Source organism: Schistocerca americana, chromosome 10, assembly GCF_021461395.2.
Source record: "Schistocerca americana isolate TAMUIC-IGC-003095 chromosome 10, iqSchAmer2.1, whole genome shotgun sequence".
NCBI classification, from domain to species: domain Eukaryota; kingdom Metazoa; phylum Arthropoda; class Insecta; order Orthoptera; family Acrididae; genus Schistocerca; species Schistocerca americana.
Window position 1 is genome coordinate 105,982,668 of NC_060128.1, and position 21,002 is coordinate 106,003,669.

Here is a 21,002-nt window from a genome sequence, read left to right on the forward strand (position 1 = left end):
GTAGCCTATTTACACAGGGACAAAAAAAGAAAAGAACGATGCACAATGAAGGAATTATCCGAAAGGGACAGAAATCAGTACATGAGTACATGTGATATTCATTTACAATCAAACAAATAATTACAATTTCAGAGAAATTGGATGATTTATTCAAGAGAAAGAGCTTCACAAATTGAACAAGTCAGTAACATGTTGGTCCACCTCTGCTCCTTATAGTTAGTTAGTTAGTTGCGTGTTCCATTGATCAATCGCACCGTACGGTAGCCGTTAAGATGTGGAACGTGTCAAGTACACAAGAAATGCACATATGAAACAACATCTATATATATATATTTCTATTATTTACGCCATTCCCTTAAATGGCACAAGATGCATATACTATATTTATAGATTTATTTATTCCTATTCAAGAAGTCATCTATGGTATAGAAGGAGTTGTCAACGAGATATGATTTCAGTTTATTTTTGAAGTTATTACTGCTGTCTGTCAGACATTTTATTTCATTTGGTCATTTGTCGACAATTTTTATAGCAGCATATTTTACCCCTTTCTGTGCCAAAGATAGGTTGAGTAGGGGATAGTGTGAGTCTTTCTTTTTTCTGGTATTATAATCATGCATCACTGTTGTTTTTAAACTGGTCCATGTTGTTGATAACAAATTTCGTTTGTGAGTAAATGTACTGTGAGGCTGTTGTAAGAATTCCCAATCTTTTGAAAAGATGCCTACCAGATGTGCGACTACGAACCCCATACATTATTCTAACAACTTCCTTTTGAGCAGTGAATACTTTTTGTCTAAATGTTGTGTTACCCCAAAATATTATTCCGCATGACATCAGAGAGTGAAAGTATGCAAAGTACTTTCTATATCCTCAAAATTGGCGATTATTCTGATTGAAAAAGTTGCTGAACCTAGTCGCTTTAGAAGATCCAAAGTATGAATTCTCCAATTAAGATTCTCATCTGTATGTACACCCAAAAACTTAGTATACTCTGCCCTGTCTGCTGACTTCTGTTGATGTGTTATATTTACTGAAGGAACTGTACAAGCAGTTATTCCGCATTGATTGGCAGAGTTGACGGATGTCCTCCTGGGGAATATCGTGCCAAATTCAGTCAAACTTCCGAGTTAGATCGTCAAAATATCGACCTGGTTGGAGGGCCCTGCCCATAGGGCTCCAAACGTTCTCAAATGGGGAGAGACCCAGCAACCATGGTGACCAAGACAGGGTTAGGCAAGCATGAAGGCAAGCAGTAGAAATGTCAGCCCAGAATAGCTTGCCATGAAGAGCAACAAAACAGGGCGTAGAATATCGTACCGTTGTGCTGTAACGATGCCACGAATGACAACCCAAAGGCATCCTACTATGAAAAGAAATGGCACCCTGGGACATCACTCTGGGCTGTTGGGCAGTATGGCGGGCGACAGCTACGTTAGTACCCGTCCTCTGTCTGGGGCATCTTTTCTTGTCATCAGCGCTGAAGACAATTCAACCCCATTCAATGACACTCCAGGCTGAAGACGTGACTGTAGATGCCACAGACAACGGTGGGATACAACCCCAACTGTCGTCTGCTATTCGGCAAGACAACCATTTTTTACAGCAGGCCTCCTCTGGTTGTCATCAGTGCCACCCTTACAGTACAGCGGTGCAGTGACGATAGTTTCCGCTCCATTTTGTTGACCAACATTGCGATTTATCCTGCAAGATAATGCCCAGTTTCAACTGTTCGTCTTCGTGCTTGCCAAACCCTACCTCGAACATACAATTTTTCTGAAATTATAATCATTTGTTTGTGTCGTACATGTACATCAAACCTACCAACTCCCATCCCATTCAAATAATTTCTTCATGGTGCATGATTTTTGATCTCAGAGTGTAAGTTTAAATAGAAACCCGCCAGGTTAGCCGAGAGCACTAATGACCTGCTTCCTGTACTCGGGTAGGTGCCCCAGCCCTTAATCGAATCTGCCTAGTGGACTAACAAAGAGGGCCGGTGTGCCAAGCAGCCTGGATGTGGTTTTTAGGTGGTTTTCCACATCCCAATAGGTGAATACTGGGCTGGTCCCCACATCCCACCTCAGTTAACACGACTCGCAGACATTTGAAACACATTCACACTGTAACCACGCTGACCCTGTGAACTGCCGGACAAAGTCGTAAGGAAAAGCAGAAGAAGTGTAATTAATTAATGTCATGTAATACACCAAACTGGAAAGAAATAAATGAATTACGACAATGTATTACGAGCAGAACATACAAAAAAGTAAAATAAAATCTCATGGGGCAAGATGTGTCTAAGGCATGTGATGGTCGACAACTACAACATTCAGGTACATACAGTCTGTTCATTTTAACTAAAGACATTCAAATATCTCGAAAACTACACATCGGATTTGTTTGTTTCAGAGACATCCAATGATACCACACTCGATCCGAACCCCACCCCATGCGTGGTTGCTGGGGGGAGGGGGGGGGAGCACCTTTCAAATGTTCAATGGGAATCCCCGTTTTTTATCGCAAATCATAATTCTATGGCAAAATGTTCATACGTTTTGTCTAAAGTATTTTATTGGTTTCTCCACAGATGATGTGGTAATCGGAGGAATGGAAATGGGTACGCAATCTTAATTTATGACGTGGTATTCAGTGGCCCTTGAATATCCAATGCCCTTCCCCCCCCCCCACCTCCACCTCCATTCTGCGAGGATAGAATGTGGTGTCACCGCCAGACACCACACTTGCTAGATGGTAGCTTTAAATCGGCCGCGGTCCATTAGTGCATGTCGGACCCGCGTGTCGCCACTGTCAGGGATCGCAGACCGAGCGCCACCAGAAGGCAGGTCTCGAGATACGGACTAGCACTCGCCCCAGTTGTACGGACGACGTAGCTAGCGACTACACTGACGAAGCCTCGCTCCTTTGCCGAGCAGATAGTTAGAAAAGCCTTCAGCTAAGTCCATGGCTACGACCTAGCAAGGCGCCATTAGTAACATTGCATGTATCTATGGAGTCTCACTTATATCGTCAATAGCGATGTACCAAGGATGGATTAAAGTTAAGTATTCCAGAAGCTACGTACTTTTCTTTATAGCATTCATTACGTATCCTGTTACAGACCTATTTAGTGCCAACGTGAACTAAACGCGTGCCTTTCGGCTACTTCCGTGGCGTGGCTGTCTTGCTACGCCACAACATAGAACAGGCCAATATAGCATAACTTCTAATTATAAATCCCATTCACAACGTTGTATCCCTCCGACATATCTAACAGGGGAGTACTCGATGCACCACAGTTAGCGTGGCTCAGGGCGAACGCTGCTCTACTTTTCCAGTTGGAGTAAGTATTCAAACGTGGTACTGCCAACTTCGGGACATTTAATATCCACCGAGCGAGGTGGCGCAGTGGTTAGCACACTGGACTCGCATTCGGGAGGACGACGGTTCAATCCCGTCTCCGGCCATCCTGGTTTAGGTTTTCCGTGATTTCCCTAAATCGGTTCAGGCAAATGCCGGGATGGTTCCTTTGAAAGGGCACCGCCGATTTCCTTCCCAATCCTTCCCTAAGCCGAGCTTGCGCTCCGTCTCTAATGACCTCGTTGTCGACGGGACGTTAAACACTAACCACCACCACCACCATTTAATATCCGCTTTTCAATGACCGTACGCAGGACAGAAGTGTTGTGTCTAGACAAGACAGTCTAGACACAATGAGAGGAAGCCGAAAGGCACGCGCTAAGCTAAAGCAGGATGAAATGAATGCTATAAAGAAAAGTACGTAGCTTCTGTAATACTTAACTTTAATCCATCCTTGGTACATCGCTATTGACGATATAAGTGAGACTCTCTAGATACATGCAATGTTACTAATGGCGCCTTGCTACGTCGTAGCCACGGACTTAGCTGAAGGCTATTCTAACTATCTGCTCTGCAAAGGAGCGAGGCTTCGTCAGTGTAGTCGCTAGCTACGTCGTCCGTACAACTGGGGCGAGTGCTAGTCCGTATCTCGAGACCTGCCTTGTGGTGGCGCTCGGTCTGCGATCACTGACAGTGGCGACACGCGGGTCCGACATGTACTAATGGACCGCGGCCGATTTAAAGCTACCACCTAGCAAGTGTGGTGTCTGGCGGTGACACCACAAGAAGCATATCTGCGGCAATAGCAGTACAGGCGTTTCTGATGCGGTCGACCTTGTCTTCATCGCCTGTTGGCTCTTGCTGGCACACCTTATCTATAAATATCCCCATAGAAATAAATCCGGCGATGTCAAATCCGGCGACCTAGCGGGCCAATTAATAGGGCCACCTCAGCCGACCCACTGGTCACTGTAAGCACAGTCTAATACCTCCCGTGCTTCAGTTGCATAATACGCTGGGAAACGGTCATGCTGAAACCAAGTACATTGTCGAACGTCCAGGACAGCATCCTGCGGTAGTTCCTGTACCAAAGACGTTCGATATTTGGTTCATTCAACGTGCTGTCGATAAAATATGGACTAATGAGCATGTTCCCCATGATGCCACACCATAAGTTTACCTACCAACTTGCTGTAACGATTGAGGATTATCTACACTCCAGTAATGCATGTTACGCTGGTTAACGCTACCACGGTTTGTTAATGCAGACTCACTGGAAAATGGTTCCTCGTCAAACGACGTGAGGGTCGTTTGCATTTGTTGACTTGCCCATTCACAAACCTCTACACGCTTATGGAAATCGGCGCCATGATGTTCTTCCTGCAGAGACACATGGTATGGATGAAAATTATGACGAGGGAGTAATAAGACAACACTACTGACGGACATTTGGAAATTTGTGGTATGTTCCCATGAGGCCAAACTGCTGATGTAATCGGTCCCTAGGCTTACGTACTACTTATCTAAATTAAACTAAGTTAGTAAGGACAAGACACACACACCTATGCCCGAGGGAAGAGTCGAACCTCCAACGGGGCAGCCGCGCAAACCGTTCCAAGGCGCCTTGGACCACGCGGCTATCCCGCGATGAAACTGACGGATATACCGGAGTGGAGGTGTAATAGCCAGGCGCTTATCCTTGGTTTCTGGTGCACTGTCGCCAGTAGAGTTATTTCATTAATTTCTCGTGTAACATGCGTGCTTCTTTTCCTTTAGCCGGTCTGCTCGCTGCCATCAGGCATAAGGGCGTTCACAACCTTGTAAGAGAACGAACGAGGGCGCGCTTTCTCTGTAAAACGCTCGCCATACAAGGCAACAAAAAAATAGCTCTGAGCACTATGGGACTTAACTCCCGAGTTTATTAGTCCCCTAGAACTTAGAACTACTTAAACCTAACTAACCTAAGGACATCACACACATCCATGCCCGAGGCAGGATTCGAACCTGCGACCGTAGCAGTCGCGCGGATCCAGACTGTAGTGCCTAGAACCGCTCGGCCACCCCGGCCGGCATACAAGGCAGAAGCGGCCTCAACATATCTCCTGCATTCTGTATAAATCAGGATAGTTTCAGTTTTTCCTCCTGTGGTTTCTTGCACGTCTGTTCACCAAATGACAGGTAGGTGTGCAGGCAGTAAGCCGGCCGCTGTGGCCGAGCGGTTCTAGGCGCTTGAGTTTGGAACAGCGCGACCGCTACGGTTGCAGGTTCGAATCCTGCCTTGGGTATGGATGTGTGTGATATCCTTAGGTTAGTTAGGTTTAAGTAGTTAATGTTCTAGGGGACTGATGACCTCAGATGTTAAGTCCCATAGTGCTCAGAGCCATTTGAACCATTTTTTGCAACAGTACACACTGCGCGAGTATTGTGATATTAGGAGCTGCTGACTGTTCTACGTCTGCACGATACGTGAGCTCCAGTAGCAGTGCACCGCCTGTTATGAAACATTGTAGCTCGCTACATGGCCACAGTGGGGCGTCACACAGTCCCCTCTTCGATATTATGGAGGAATACAACGTAGTGAATGCGGTTTCCAGTTAGCAGCATGGAGGTTGGGTCCCACGTGCCATTGCATAGTCAAGGGCCATTGAGTAGCAGGTCGCAAATTAAGATTGTGTACCCCTTCCTATTCCTCCGATTACAGCACCATCCGCAGCGAAACGAACAAAATGCTTCCGACACAACGGATGTAGATTTTGCCATAGAAACGTAATCTGCAACGAAAAACTGGGGTTCCCATTGAAGATTTCCAAATTACCCATCAGCACACCACCATCCACGCATTGGATGCGGTGCGTGTCGTGTCGTTAGATGGTCCTCTCCGACAGAACAAATTAGTGTTCCAAGATGCTACTCCAGGCGGATGTAAAAATCACTGTGTTCCACGGAGAATACTAAACACTAAAATGAAGATTTGGCCCTGTCTGACTACCCCTTGAAGCAGATCTTAGGATTTCTTAATTCTATAAATTGCAATCTAAACATAAATGAATGATGAAGGCAACTAATCCTACTAAATGATAAACGTTGTTCCTGCTTCTATACCAGGTGATCAAAAAGTCAGTATAAATTTGAAAACTGAATAAATCACGGAGTAATGTAGATAAAGAGGTACAAATTGACACACATGCTTGGAATGACGTGGGGTTTTATTAGAACAAAAAAAAATACAAAAGTTCAAAAAATGTCCGACAGATGGCGCTTCATCTGATCAGAACAGCAATAATTAGCATAACAAAGTAAGACAAAGCATAGGTGATGTTCTTTACAGGAAATATATCCACCATCATTCCTCAACAATAGCTGTAGTCAAGGAATAATGTTGTGAACATCACTGTAAAGCATGTCTGGAGTTATGGAGAGGCATTGGCGTCGGATGTTGTCTTTCAGCATCCCTAGAGATGTCGGTCGATCACGATACACTTGCGACTTCAGGTAACCCCAAAGCCCATAATTGGACGAACTGAGGTCTGGGGACCTGGGAGGCCAAGCATGGCGAAAGTGGCGGCTGAGCACACGATCATCACCAAACGACGCGCGCAAGAGATCTTTCACGCGTCTAGCAATACTTTTTTTGGGTCTAATAAAACCCCATGTCATTCCAAGCATGTGTGTCAATTTTTACCTCTCTATCTACATTATCCCGTGGTTTATTAAGTTTTCAAATTTATAATGACTTTGTGATCACCAGGTATTTATTGTGGATTAAAAAAAACCTTTATATTACACAGTTTATATTTCCTAAGTAAAATTACTAATCAATTGCCCAACTATACCCCATATTATGACTGCGCGGTCTAATATAACGCGAAATGACTGACTTTATCTACGTACCAAACACTAGAAGACACTACTTTTAAAGATGATCTATGGTGGTGTGGAACCTCAGAGGAAATAAACTAATGTAATCACAGCTGTTCACCTTTTATAGCCCTAATAAGCCGAAGCATTTTGCGATATCACCGTATGTACTGAGTCCGATTCGTCGAAGTGATGGTTCTCGTACTCGTCTGCGACGATGGAAGAACTCCGGCCACAAAAAAACTCTTTCAAGCGCTAGGACGGCAGAAGGTGTTCCTCTCACCTGCGTCCAAGATTTTCAGCGTTCGGAAGTATTATCCGGTTATTCTTCCGGCCCCTACTACAATAGCGGCCGGCCGTCACCGTATTGTGCTCCAGAGCTCAGGCACCACGACGTCCGTCTAGCTACTTCCTGTGTTTAAGCAGGACCAACACCTGTGCGGGCCTTCCACCCAGAGCATGAGTTCTGCCTGCCGTTTCATCTCCACCGGCGTTTCATCCTCTACTAGTATTGGCAATCATTCATTACACCGTTTTCATAATAAAGACACTCCGTCACCTTTCATGCAATAAGCGTTAACAATTATTTACAAGACGTACGTGACAATTTCCGTCTCCTTTATATATTCATATATATGATGTACAGCCTATCACATGATACCTAATTGTGTTTGTAAATCACGGCAAAGTATGTGGATGAGTTCTTGTAAGATGCGAAATTATAGCCACCTTACAAAATTATAGCTTTTTTGGACAGATGTGTAGTTTTCGTGATATTTCAACGTCTTCAGTTGCAAGGAATACTCCGTATAGTACCGACAGAACCGTTGTCTGGAGAAGCGGGTCCAGGGGCGGCACTCACCAATGATGGTCTTCTTGGAGATGACCCTGAGTAGGAGGACGACCGAGGCGTAGGAGATGGCGGAGCCGCAGCCGATGATGAGAGTGTTTTGGAAGCTGGTGGAGCTGATGGACACGGCACAGACGCGGGGAGCCATCTCCAGAACTGGAGGCTCCAGTGAGGCATTCTCCAGCGTCCAGGTGTCCGGCAGGACCCCCGTGGCAGTCTCGGTCCAGTTGAAGGTCTCGCTCCATGAGTTGGCAACGGAGGTATTCAGGACACTGAGGCACAAGACACAGTAGATGAGCCACTCTGACAGGATAGGTGCTGGTGCAGCATGTACGCAGCCAAGCGAGACACCTGCAGCTCAAGAGGGACCCATGTGTGTGGAATGAATTGTATGCAATAGCATGACGAAATGAGAAAATATAAAAAAGCAGCAAATTAGACAAGAGAGAATACACAAATATAAGAAATGTGACTGATAGGTTGTGCAAAATGCCTATAGCAGAGACGCGAAGCTGAAGAAGAAGACATGACCAAGGGTAGAATACTTTTCATCTATAACAAGATTATCCGCTGATTGTGCATTACTTACTGAACAACCCTCGTATTTAATCGCTGGCATAGTTTAATACGAAAATATTATGGCAGCATTATGTACACTACCGGCCATTAAAATTGCTACACCAATAAGAAATGCAGATGATGAACGGGTATTTATTGGACAAATATATTATACTAGAACTGACATGCGATTACATTTTCACGCAGTTTTGGTGCATAGATCCTGAGAAATCAGTACCCAGAACAACCGCCTCTGGCCATAATAACGGCATTGATACGCCTGGGCATTGAGTCAAACAGAGCTCTGATAGCGTGTACAGGTACAGCTGCCTATGCAGCTTCAACACGATACCACAGTTCATCAAGAGTAGTGACTGGCGTATTGTGACGAGACAGTTTCTCGGCCACCATGGACCAGACGTTTTCAGTCGGTGAGAGATCTGGAGAATGTGCTGGCCAGGGCAGCAGTAGAACATTTTCTGTATCCAGAAAGGCCCGTACAGGACCTGCAACATGCGGTCGTGCATTATCCTGCTGAAATGTAGGGTTTCGCAAGGATCGAATGAAAGGTAGACCCACAGGTCGTAACACATATGAAATGTAACGTCCACTGTTCAAAGTGCCGTCAATGCGAAAAGGAGTTGACCGAGACGTGTAACCAATGGCACCCCATACCATCACGCCGGGTGATACGCCAGTATGGCGATGACGAATCCACGCTTGCAATGTGCGTTCACCGGCATGTCGCCAAACACGGATCCGACCATCACGATGCTGTAAACAGAACCTGGATTCATTCGAAAAAATGACGTTTTGCCATTCGTTCACCCAGGTTCGTCGTTGAGTACACCATCGCAGGCGCTCCTGTCTGTGATGCAGCGTCAAGGGTAGCCGCAGCCGTGGTCTCCGAGCTGATAGTCCGTGCTGCTGCAAACGTCGTCGAACTGTTCGTGCAGATGGTTGTTGTCTTGCAAACGTCGCCAGCTGTTGACTCGGGGATCGAGACGTGGCTGCACGATCCGTTACAGCCATGCGGATAAGATGCTTGTCATCTCGACTGCTAGTGATACGAGGCCGTTGGGATCCAACACGGCGTTCCGTATTACCCTCCTGAACCCACCGATTCCATATTCTGGTAACAGTCATTGGATCTCGACCAACGCGAGTAGCAATGTCGCGATACGTAAACCGCAATCGCGATAGGCTACAATCCGACCTTTATGAAAGTCGGAAACGTGATGGTACGCATTTCTCCTCCTTACACGAGGCACCACAACAACGTTTCACCAGGCAACGCCGTTCAACTGCTGTTTGTGTATGAGAAATCGGTTGTAAACTTTCCGCATGTCAGCACGTTGTAGGTGTCGCCACCGGTACCAACCTTATGTGAATGCTCTGAAAAGCTAATCATTTGCACATCACAGCATCTTCTTCCTGTCGGTTAAATTTCGCGTCTGTAGCACTTCATCTTCTTGGTGTAGCAATTTTAATGGCCAGTAGTGTATAATGCAATGCATACGAAACCTTAGAAGAGGCTCTTATCTACCACTCGATGTGGAATATCATGCACACTTGTCTAGTAAGGTTAAAAACAAGTCGAGATGTTCTCAGATATCTTCAGCACCCTGAGAATTCGTTTGGCAGAGCGCTTGGTGGAAGAGTGGGCTGGACTCACCTGGGCAGACTGGCCTGTCCAGCGAAGGGCGCCTGCTGCTGGCCAGCCAAGATGGCGATGACGTCACACACGCTGGCCTCGTGGTCCGGGTACATGGACTGGAAGTCCGTCATGCGCGTCATCAGGTCAGGCAGCCACAGGAAGAAGCCACCGGAGCTGCGAAGAGAGCGCAGTTTGACAAGACACAGTTGCTGGAGACTAGGTTACATGAAAGACAAACCAGAATGTTACTACCACTTTACTTATTTTTTTGAGTCATCAGTCTTCTGACTGGTTTGATGCAAGCTTCCCCGAATTCCTGTCCTGTGTCAGCCTCTTCATCTCAGAGTAGCACTTGCAACCTACCTCTTCAGTTATTTGCTGGATTTCCATCTCTGTCTTCCTCTACAGTTTTTACCCTCTTCACCTCCTCTAATACCGTAATATATTGACAGGTGTCCCACCATCCTGCCCAATCTCCTTGTCAGTTTTTTCCATTTACAGGGTGTAAATTTTAAGTTGACAAACCAGAATAACTCGATAAATAAGCTTCACACGAAAAAATGTGTAGAATCCAAAGTTGATTATTTTTGAGGGGGACATCTTCTAGTACTGAAATTAGCGCACCACCCCACGCTCCTGGGGGTGGGGCGGGAGTCAGCTTTAAAATTTCAAATCGGAACCCTCATTTTTTATTACAGAATCAGATTCTACATAAAAAACGACGTACATTTTCTCTTAAGCATTTGTTTTGATTATTGGTAGTTCGCGCTGTAATTCAAGAAAATCCATGTTCTCATTTTTGCGTCGAAAATGGTTGCAACCCTTGTTCACAGTACGAGCAGCCCTTAGCGGCTCGCCGTCTCACAACTGTTCATGACGTCGCCTTTCCGGCTTAGATCCTTTTTTTAACATGTGACTTGTAAGTACTGCGTCTTTTCGAGTCAGTACAAACTTTTTTATTAATGTATTATATATAGCTAATATGTTTTAGAACAGTTAGTCTAATTCTGAAGACGACGCTCATAGTAGCGTCGAAACCTGGTCAATTTTGACTTAATATTTGTGACCGAGGGCTTATTTGTTCCAATATAAATAAAAATACTTATTTACTCCACAAATTTTGATTCGCTAAAACTAAAACTATCCCTCTCTCCCCATAGGGTGAGGTTTGAGAGAAAGGAATTAGAGTTTTACAAATGTTGACCCAAATATTAATTTTTTCCGCACATTCGGATAAGTCTTGTGTGTTTCGTGATCATGAGGCGACACAACTTTTAATTATCAAACAAATCATCTGACTAGCTAACTAACTAACCAAACATCCTACTTACTAACGAGTGAACTCATTTTTTATTTATCCTTAAACATTTTCTACCCAAAAATGAGAACATGAATTTTTTTTAATTACAGCACCAACTACCAACAATAAAAACAAATATTTAATGCAAGATGTACGTAGTTTTTTATATAGAATCTGATTCTGAAATAAAAAATGTGGGTTCCCATTTGAAATTTTAAAGTTGCCTCCCGCCCCACCCGCAGGGGCCTGCGGTGGCGGGCTAATTTCAGTACCACCAGATGTCCCCCTCGAAAATAATCAACTTTGGATTCTACACATTTCTTTGTGTGAAGCTTATTTTTCGAGTTATTCTGGTTTGTCAACTTAAAATTTACCCTTTATATCCACCCGCAGCAATTCTCCAAGGAACTTCCTCATTCTTTACCTTATTAGTACAACTACTTTCACACATTCTTCTGTAACACATCTGAAATGCTTCAATTCTCTTCCGTCCTGGTTTTACCACGGTTGATGTTCTGTATATTATTCACAAGAATAATATGCAGAAGAATGAAAAGAAAATTGAGGATGTGTCAGATGATAAGTTTGGCTTTAGGAAAGTAAAGGCACCAGAGAGGCAGTTCCGACGTTGCGGTTGATAATACGAGCAAGACTGAAGAAAAATCAAGACACACTCATGGATGCATGAGCTGTTCAACTGATCGTGCGATAACTCTCGCACTTGTCAGCTCTTGCAGTCTTTGGAATTGTGTGGTTGATACTTTTCCGTTAGTGGGACGGTATATCGCCAGACGCATACATTCTACACACCAACGTGAATACTCGCTTTGTTGCCTCTTCCCCCCAATCGATCATATGTGGGCATTTTAGCGGGAGCCCGAACGATGTATTTCAGCAGTACTGACAGTCGTCGAGAGCGTGATGTTGCCACTGTAGAAATTCAACGGGGCCGATGCGGTGTTGGGAGAGAGGTCTGCTGGCTGAAGGGCGCCGTATGGACCTACAAGCTGAAATTACGGTTTCTAGGTAACTGCAGGGCAACAGTTAGAAGCGCTAAGTACGTCAGCCACACAATTCCGAACGTTGCAAGAGCCGTCAAGTGCGGGAATTATAGGACAATCAGCTTAACAGCTCATGCATCCAAGTTGCTGAGAAGAATAATTTACAGAAGAATGGAAAAGAAAATTGAGAATTTGTTAGAGGACGATCAGCTCCGCTTTAGGAGCGGTAAAGCCACCAGAGAAGCAATTATGATGTTGCGGTTGATACTGGAAGCAAGATTAAAGAAAATCAAGACACATTCAAAGGATTTGTCTACCTGCAAAAACCTTTCGACAATGTAAATTGGTCAAAGACCTTCGAAATCCTAAGAAAAATAGGAAATACGGGTAACATACAAGAGCCAAGAGGGAACAGTAAGAATGGAAGACAAAGAAGGAAGTGCTCGGATTATGAAGGTTTTAAGGCGGGAATGTAGTCTTTCACCACTACTTCCCAATCTCTGTATCGAAGAAGCAATGTCTGGAATAAAAGAACGGAATTAAAATTGAAGGCGAAAGGATATCAATGATAAGATTCGATGATGTCATTGCTATCTACAGTGAAAGTGAAGAAGAATTACAAGATCTGCTGAATGCAATGAAGAGTCTAATGTGTAGGGAACGTGGATTGAGAGCAAACCAAAGAAAGACGAAAGAAATGAGAAATTGATAAAATGAGAAGAGCGAGAAACTTAACATCGTAATTGGTGATCCTGAAGTAGACGAAGTTAAGGAATTCTGTTATCTACCAGCAAAATAACCCATGATGGATGGAGCAAGGAAGACGTAAAAGGTAGACAAGCTTTGGCAAAAAAAGAAATGTTCAAATGTGTGTGAAATCTTATGGGACTTAACTACTAATGTCATCAGTCCCTAAGCTTACACACTACTTAACCTAAATTATCCTAAGAACAAACACACACGCACCCATGCCCGAGAGAGGACTCGAACCTCCGCCGGGACCTGCCGCACAGTCCATGACTGCAGCGCCCTAGACCGCTCGGCTAATCCCGCGCGGGGACAAGCTTTGGCAAAAGGGGCATTCCTGGCCAAGAGAAGTCAACTAGTATCAAACATAGGCCTCAAACTGAGGAAGAAATTTCTGAGAATGTACGTTTGGAGCACAGCACTGTATGGTGGTGGAACACAGACTGTGGTAAAACCAGGACAGAAGAGACCCAAAGCACCTGAGATGTGGTGCTACAGATGAAAGTTGAAAATTAAGTGTGGTGATGAGGTAAGGAATGAGGAGATTCTGCGGAGAATCAGCAAGGAATGGAATATATGCGAGACATTGACAAGAAGAAGGGATAGGGTGGTAGGGCATCTGTTAAGACATCATGGAATGAATCTGATGGTACTAGAGGGAGCTATATAGGATAAAAACTGTAGTGGAGAGACTGGAATACATCCATCAAATAATTGAGGACATAGGTTTCACATGCTACTCCGGGATGAAGAGGCTTGCACAGGAGAGGAATTCGTGGTGGGCAGCATCAAACCAGTCGGAAGACCAATGACTAAAAGAAAAAAAAAAGGAAAAGGAGGATTACATCACAAACTTAGAGCCATGGCACACCAAGTCATCCCAGGTCTACTCCAGCAGCACCATAGAGTCCTGCACAGGGGCAAAGATTCAGATCCCCTACTCACCATCCATCTTATGGCATCACAGGACATTGAAATGGAAGTGAGCGCTTGGCGTCATTGGTTGGGAGGCCCCTTACGGGGCAGGTCCAGCCACCTTGGTGCAGGTCTTATTACATTGGACGCCACATCAGGCAGCCATCACAGGACATGTACTGCTGCCATTGTGTATCTTGGCCAATGACTGCGAAGACAGGATGAGAGAAATTAGGACACATAAGGATAAGTATAAACAATCGTTTTTCTCTTGTTGTATTTGGTGGGAGCAGAAAGGAGATCACTAGTACAACGTACCCTCTGCTGTGCACCATACAGAGGATTCCATATAGATGTGGATGATGTTGCACTGCGTGAGAAGATGGCACACCAAGGTTGTGGTCAAAGCACACTGTAGGTCCTTCACTTCTGTGAAAGGGACCAGAGAACAAACACTCCCCGAAAATTTTTGTGTCATGCCGCATCATTGATCAGATAATGGAAGGATGCTTGGGCTGCCATTAACGCCGCAATGCAAATGGCCTTGGTGCTGTGATCTGCAAACATGGACTGGTGGTGGCTGGCATCCCATTGAATTAGGCGATAACTCGTGGTCCTGCACTATCCTGGATGATCATCGTCGGCGAGTATGGTGGTAAGGCGGATGTTAGTCCTAAAGTGGTGGTGTGGGGAGCCACAATATATAACTTCAGGTCACCGTTGATTGTGACTGAGAGAAATGTGATGGCATGATGATACATCACAGACATCCTGTGTCCTTGTGTTACTTCTCGCGTGACAGTATCGTGGTGCCATATTTCAACAGCAAAATGCTCATCCACACATGGATATCCAGAATGCTGTGCCATCTTGGCATCACAAGAATGTGTTCAGTCTCCCTGTAGTGACAAGCATTTGGCTGTCAGACCCTACCAAGTGAGAAACGGATTTCCCATTTACGTAGGGTATGCTGGTGTTGTGTCTGTAGTTTATCTGCAAACGGTAAGTGACTGTAATAGATGGATCATGTCAAATGTGGCCGGCCGGAGTGGCCAAGCAGTTCTAGGCGTTTCAGTCTGGAACCGCGCGACTGCTACGGTCGCAGGTTCGAATCGTGCCTCGGGCATGGATGTGCGTGATATCCTTAGGTTAGTTAGGTTTAAGTAGTTCGAAGTTCTAGGGGACTGATGACCTCAGAAGTTGAGTCCCACAGTGCTCAGAGCCATTTGAACCATCTTTTTTTTTTGTCAAATGTGTGTCGCATGATGGTGAGAGAGGGGAGAGGGTTTGGAATTTCATCCAGGTCACTGGCACAATCTCTGATGATCGGGAACTGTACACCACCGCCAACTTTCCTCTGGGCTCTGTCCCAGTACTGATACTGGAGATTCCTCTAACACCAGGGAGTGAACCAAACACCTCAGAAACGCACAGGTGGACGCTAGCTACTGTAGCTACATGGAGCCACTGAAGTTTTGCACAACCTGGTAAAAGTCAGCGCTGCAGTGAATGGTCTCTTGGTTTCTGTTACAGTATTAAATGGTCTGCCTAAAAAAATGTTTCCATATACTGACTTTGGCTACAAGCGCCTCCATCCGTAGAACACCTACCTGGCATAAAGTCCAAACTGGATGAGGCAGCCGAGCAGCGTGTAGGGCAAGAAGGGAGTCTTGAACAGCGGATATGTCTGCCTCCACATGTGGCGTGCGATGTACAGTGGCGACTTGGGGTTCCCGGTCACTGTTGTGGATGACTGTAGGTCCTTCTGTAGGGCCAACACCTGGCAAAAGATACAACAGGACAGCTAGAGGGACTACATGCATACTGGACATTCATTCACATGTATTTTTTAAACCTGCCACATCTGATAGCCAAACTCACTGAAAAAAGAGAAAGGATTGCCTTAATGGCTAATACTGAAAAAGTATGCAGGCAGATATTTCTAAATATGGAATAATTCTGAAAAATTCCGAAATAAATAGGGAATAAAAAGTATTAGAATTCAATGTTGTGTTAATGAGGGCACTAGAAACAGAACAGATTGGAGAACAAAATCAGCTGTAAGTTTCTCCAGGGACCTATTACAGATTTCACCTCAAGCGATTAAACCACTGAAAACTACATACATACTAATTACTTTTGAATATCTCGTGGGAGTGAACAGTGATCAATGCGTTACAAATACTTACTATCAAAAACAGTCTTGATCACAATTTATTTATTACAGTGACTGGTTTCGACCACTACTGTCGTCATCTTCAGACCAATGAGTAAGAGCCTCACTACTAGTGGTTTACCATCAAAAGGAGGTTCTTACTCATTGATCTAAAGATGACAACATTAGTGGTTGAAACCGGTCCCATAATAAACAAATTGTGATGAAGACCGTTTTTGATAGTATATATATATATATATATATATATATATATATATATATATATATATATATATATCGCTCACACATCCGTTTGACGCATTTCCTCCTCCCTTTCTCTGTGTCCACCTATTGATCTTCTCTCTCCTACTCTCCTACCTCCATCTGTCAATCTCCTCTTGTCCTCCCCATTCTCTACCCACTCTCTCTCTTAATCTCCTCCTCCCACTCTCTTTGTCCATTTCCTCCATCTCTCTGACCATATTTTGCTCACCCTCCATCCATCAGTATCCTCCACCCACTCTCCCTTTCCAACTTCCTCTCTTCCTTTTCCACCTCCCTTCCTCCCCTTTCTCTGTCCATTTCATCCTCCCCTCGCTCTGTTCAACCCCTCCTCTATCCATCTCAACCTGTCCCCAGCCATGCTCACCGTCATGTGTAGTACCTTCAATACAGTTCAATAACACAAGTTGGTACTACCCTCACAACATCCCTGTCATGCAAGGTAGCCTACATGTCAGGGGCTTAAAATCATTTTTTTGCCCCCAATGTACAGGCCGCCATGTAAAGCAGGACGATGAAGCAGGGCAATACTACTCCAACACGAGACACCTGTCATGCAGGTAAATCTACATGTTGTGTCTCATAAAACCTTTTTTGCCCTTGGCAGGTAGGTTGCCTTGCTAAGCCAATGCTGTTCCCATACAACACGTCTGTTATACAGATTACATTATATACCAGGAGCTTGAAAAAACGTGTTTTCCGCCAATGTCTCCACTCCCACTGGAGATAGGAGGTTGTACTCTTCGCGGTGCTGATACTCAAGAGGCCTGCAGTTTCTGTACCAAATGTGGCCAACTCGATCAGATGTTTGGGAGGAGATCTCAGACATACACTCAGCTATGCACATATACATATATATATATTCATTCATTCTAATCCACTGATATGTATCTTTTCCTTTGTCCTTTATGTAGTTTTTGTGCAGTTGTCTTCTGAAACTCCTGATGTATTTATGAGTAGGCCTGTACATTTCTCCCTCTTAAGAGAGCACACTTACTGCTTTTGAGCGCTATGCATGGTATGTAACTGGAACCTTGCAGTCATCTGACCGTACACCACTGATGTAAGCTATCACAGTGAAATGATTTGAATGTACCAGCCAGTTGCATGGGACAAGTCTAGTAATGTGCATTGAGATGGAGATGTGACAGTATGGCAGAAGGATGTAATGTTTTTTCTTACTTATACGTGTGCCAGAAGGAACAGACACTGTTGAAGATCGACAGGTATATGAAATACTTATCCACTGACTAATTTCGTTGACATTGGCTGTGTTAGGTAGAGACTTTCAAGCCAGTTGCTTACATATGGAAATTTGTGCCAGTTTGACAGCTGGCCCAGATTTCCTGCTTATCGCGAGCGATCGACTTAATCACTTCGACTATCCGTGCACGCTTCCCGCACTGACCCAGACCTCTATATGTGGCACTGCCTACATCCTTATATTGTAGTCTGTCCTTGCAGTTATGCATGTAAGTACTATAAGTCCAGTCATGCATATGAAAATAGCAACATTGGTTTCGGTTCCTCGTTGTCTCATTTACACTGCTGCAAGAATCAAAGTAACATGAAGTTAGCGGGCTACGACAGAAGGATGTAAAACGTGTGACATATGGAGGTTTGGGTCAGTCGATGGAGTGTGGACAGATAGGTTCAAATGGCTCTGAGCACTATGGAATTTAACATCTAAGGTCATCAGTCTCCTAGAACTAAGAACTACTTAAACCTAACTAAGCTAAGGACATCACACACATCCATGTCGGAAGGAGGATTCGAACCTGTGACCATAGCAGTCGCTCGGTTCCGAACTGAAGCACCTAGAACCGCTCGGCCACGGCGGCCGGCGTGCACGGATAGCTGGTTAAGGTGCCCGCTTGGGCTGAATGGCTCGAATTTTCATATGTAGTTCTACAGATAATATAGGTGATGTCAAGTTTGCACTCAACGAATAAGTTTTGAAGAGTTATTATGTTTAGATGTGCTCATGATCACACTGTGAATGGGGATCTTAGTTTCGTTCGTGCATTAAAATGGAATGCCCACATCTGCATCTGTTTCTATATCCCACAAAACACATTACGATGTGCATCTGTTTCTATATCCCACAAAACACATTACGATGTGTGGCAGAGGGTACTTCTGCTCCCCCATTTGCTGTTCCAACCACGTGGGAATGTTTCTCTGTATACCTCTGTATGATCTCTAATTTCTCTCATTTTCTTGTCGTGGTCATTGTGGTGTCACCGCCAGACACCACACTTGCTAGGTGGTAGCCTTTAAATCGGCCGCGGTCCATTAGTACATGTCGGACCCGCGTGTCGCCACTGTCAGTGATAGCAGACCGAGCGCCACCACACGGCAGGTCTAGAGAGACGTCCTGGCACTCGCCCCAGTTGTACAGCCGACGTTCATAGCAAAGGTTCACTGACAACTACGCTCTCATTTGCCGAGACGATAGTTAGCATAGCCTTCAGCTACATTTGCTACGACCTAGCAAGGCGCCGTATTCAATTGATAATTAATATTATGAAGCATGTACCGTAACGAGAGATGTTCTACAATTGTGGATTAAAGTTAAGTATTACAACATCTACGAACTTTATTTGCAATTCTCAAGATATTGTCCTGTTCCAGACCTCACGCCAGTCAGCGTGTAATTGAACGCGTGCATTTCGGCCTCCTCTAGAAACCCAGTGTTGGCTCTTCTGCCAACACTACAGTCATTTCGTGAGATGTATGTGCGAGGAAGTAATGTGTTGATTGACTCTTACCGCAACGTACTGTTCCAGGAATTCTTTGTGACATGAAATGCCTCTGCCATAACATCTGCCACTAGAGTTTGTTGAACATCTCTGTAATGGTTTCGCGCTGATTAAACGATCTCCTGGCCTTAAGATCCAACTTGGTGAGACTAAATAGGCAATAACTAAATAAATAAAAGGAACTGTCTCTCAATGCCCACCCACACAGTATGTCACATAGCTTTACCCTGTGCCCCACTGTGCTCCAGCCTCAGTTTATATACGAGGACAGTTCAATAAGTAATGCAACACATTTTTTTTCTGAAACAGGGGTTGTTTTATTCAGCATTGAAATACACCAGGTTATTCCCCAATCTTTTAGCTACACAACACCGTTTTTCAACGTAATCTCCATTCAATGCTACGGCCTTACGCCACCTTGAAATGAGGGCCTGTATGCCTGCACGGTACCATTCCACTCGTCGATGTCGGAGCCAACGTCGTACTGCATCAATAACTTCTTCATCATCCGCGTAGTGCCTCCCACGGATTGCGTCCTTCATTGGGCCAAACATATGGAAATCCGACGGTGCGAGATCGGGGCTGTAGGGTGCATGGGGAAGAACAGTCCACTGAAGTTTTGTGAGCTCCTCTCGGGTGCGAAGACTTGTGTGAGGTCTTGCGTTGTCATGAAGAAGGAGAAGTTCGTTCAGATTTTTGTTCCTACGAACACGCTGAAGTCGTTTCTTCAATTTCTGAAGAGTAGCACAATACACTTCAGAGTTGATCGTTTGACCATGGGGAAGGACATCGAACAGAATAACCCCCTCAGCGTCCCAGAAGACTGTAACCATGACTTTACCGGCTGAGGGTATGGCTTTAAACTTTTTCTTGGTAGGGGAGTGGGTGTGGCGCCACTCCATTGATTGCCGTTTTGTTTCAGGTTCGAAGTGATGAACCCATGTTTGATCGCCTGTAACAATCTTTGACAAGAAATTGTCACCCTCAGCCACATGACGAGCAAGCAATACCGCACAGATGGTTCTCCTTTGCTCTTTATGGTGTTCGGTTAGACAACGAGGGACCCAGCGGGAACAAACCTTTGAATATCCCAACTGGTGAACAATTGTGACAGCACTACCAACAGAGATGTCAAGTTGAGCACTGAGTTGTTTGATGGTGATCCGTCGATCATCTCGAACGAGTGTGTTCGCACGCTCCGCCATTGCAGGAGTCACAGCTGTGCACGGCCGGCCCGCACGCGGGAGATCAGACAGTCTTGCTTGACCTTGCGGCGATGATGACACACGCTTTGCCCAACGACTCACCGTGCTTTTGTCCACTGCCAGATCACCGTAGACATTCTGCAAGTGCCTATGAATATCTGAGATGCCCTGGTTTTCCGCCAAAAGAAACTCGATCACTGCCCGTTGTTTGCAACGCACATCCGTTACAGACGCCATTTTAACAGCTCCGTACACCGCTGCCACCTGTCGGAAGTCAATGAAACTATACGAGACGAAGCGGGAATGTTTGAAAATATTCCACAAGAAATTTCCGGTTTTTTCAACCAAAATT

At 44.9% G+C, this 21,002-nt stretch overlaps 1 protein-coding gene across 1 annotated transcript in view; it reads right to left on the minus strand.

The window, feature by feature from the left end:
- Positions 1–21,002, minus strand: part of LOC124552279 (synaptic vesicle glycoprotein 2A-like) — a 160,095-nt gene that overhangs the window by 13,613 nt on the left and 125,480 nt on the right. Inside the window, exons 7-9 of the mRNA XM_047126557.1 lie at positions 15,857–16,026; positions 10,302–10,457; positions 8,081–8,340 (exon numbers count right to left, since the gene is read on the minus strand). Of these exons, the coding sequence (XP_046982513.1) occupies positions 8,081–8,340; positions 10,302–10,457; positions 15,857–16,026 (586 nt within the window). The remainder of the gene's footprint in view (positions 1–8,080; positions 8,341–10,301; positions 10,458–15,856; positions 16,027–21,002) is intronic.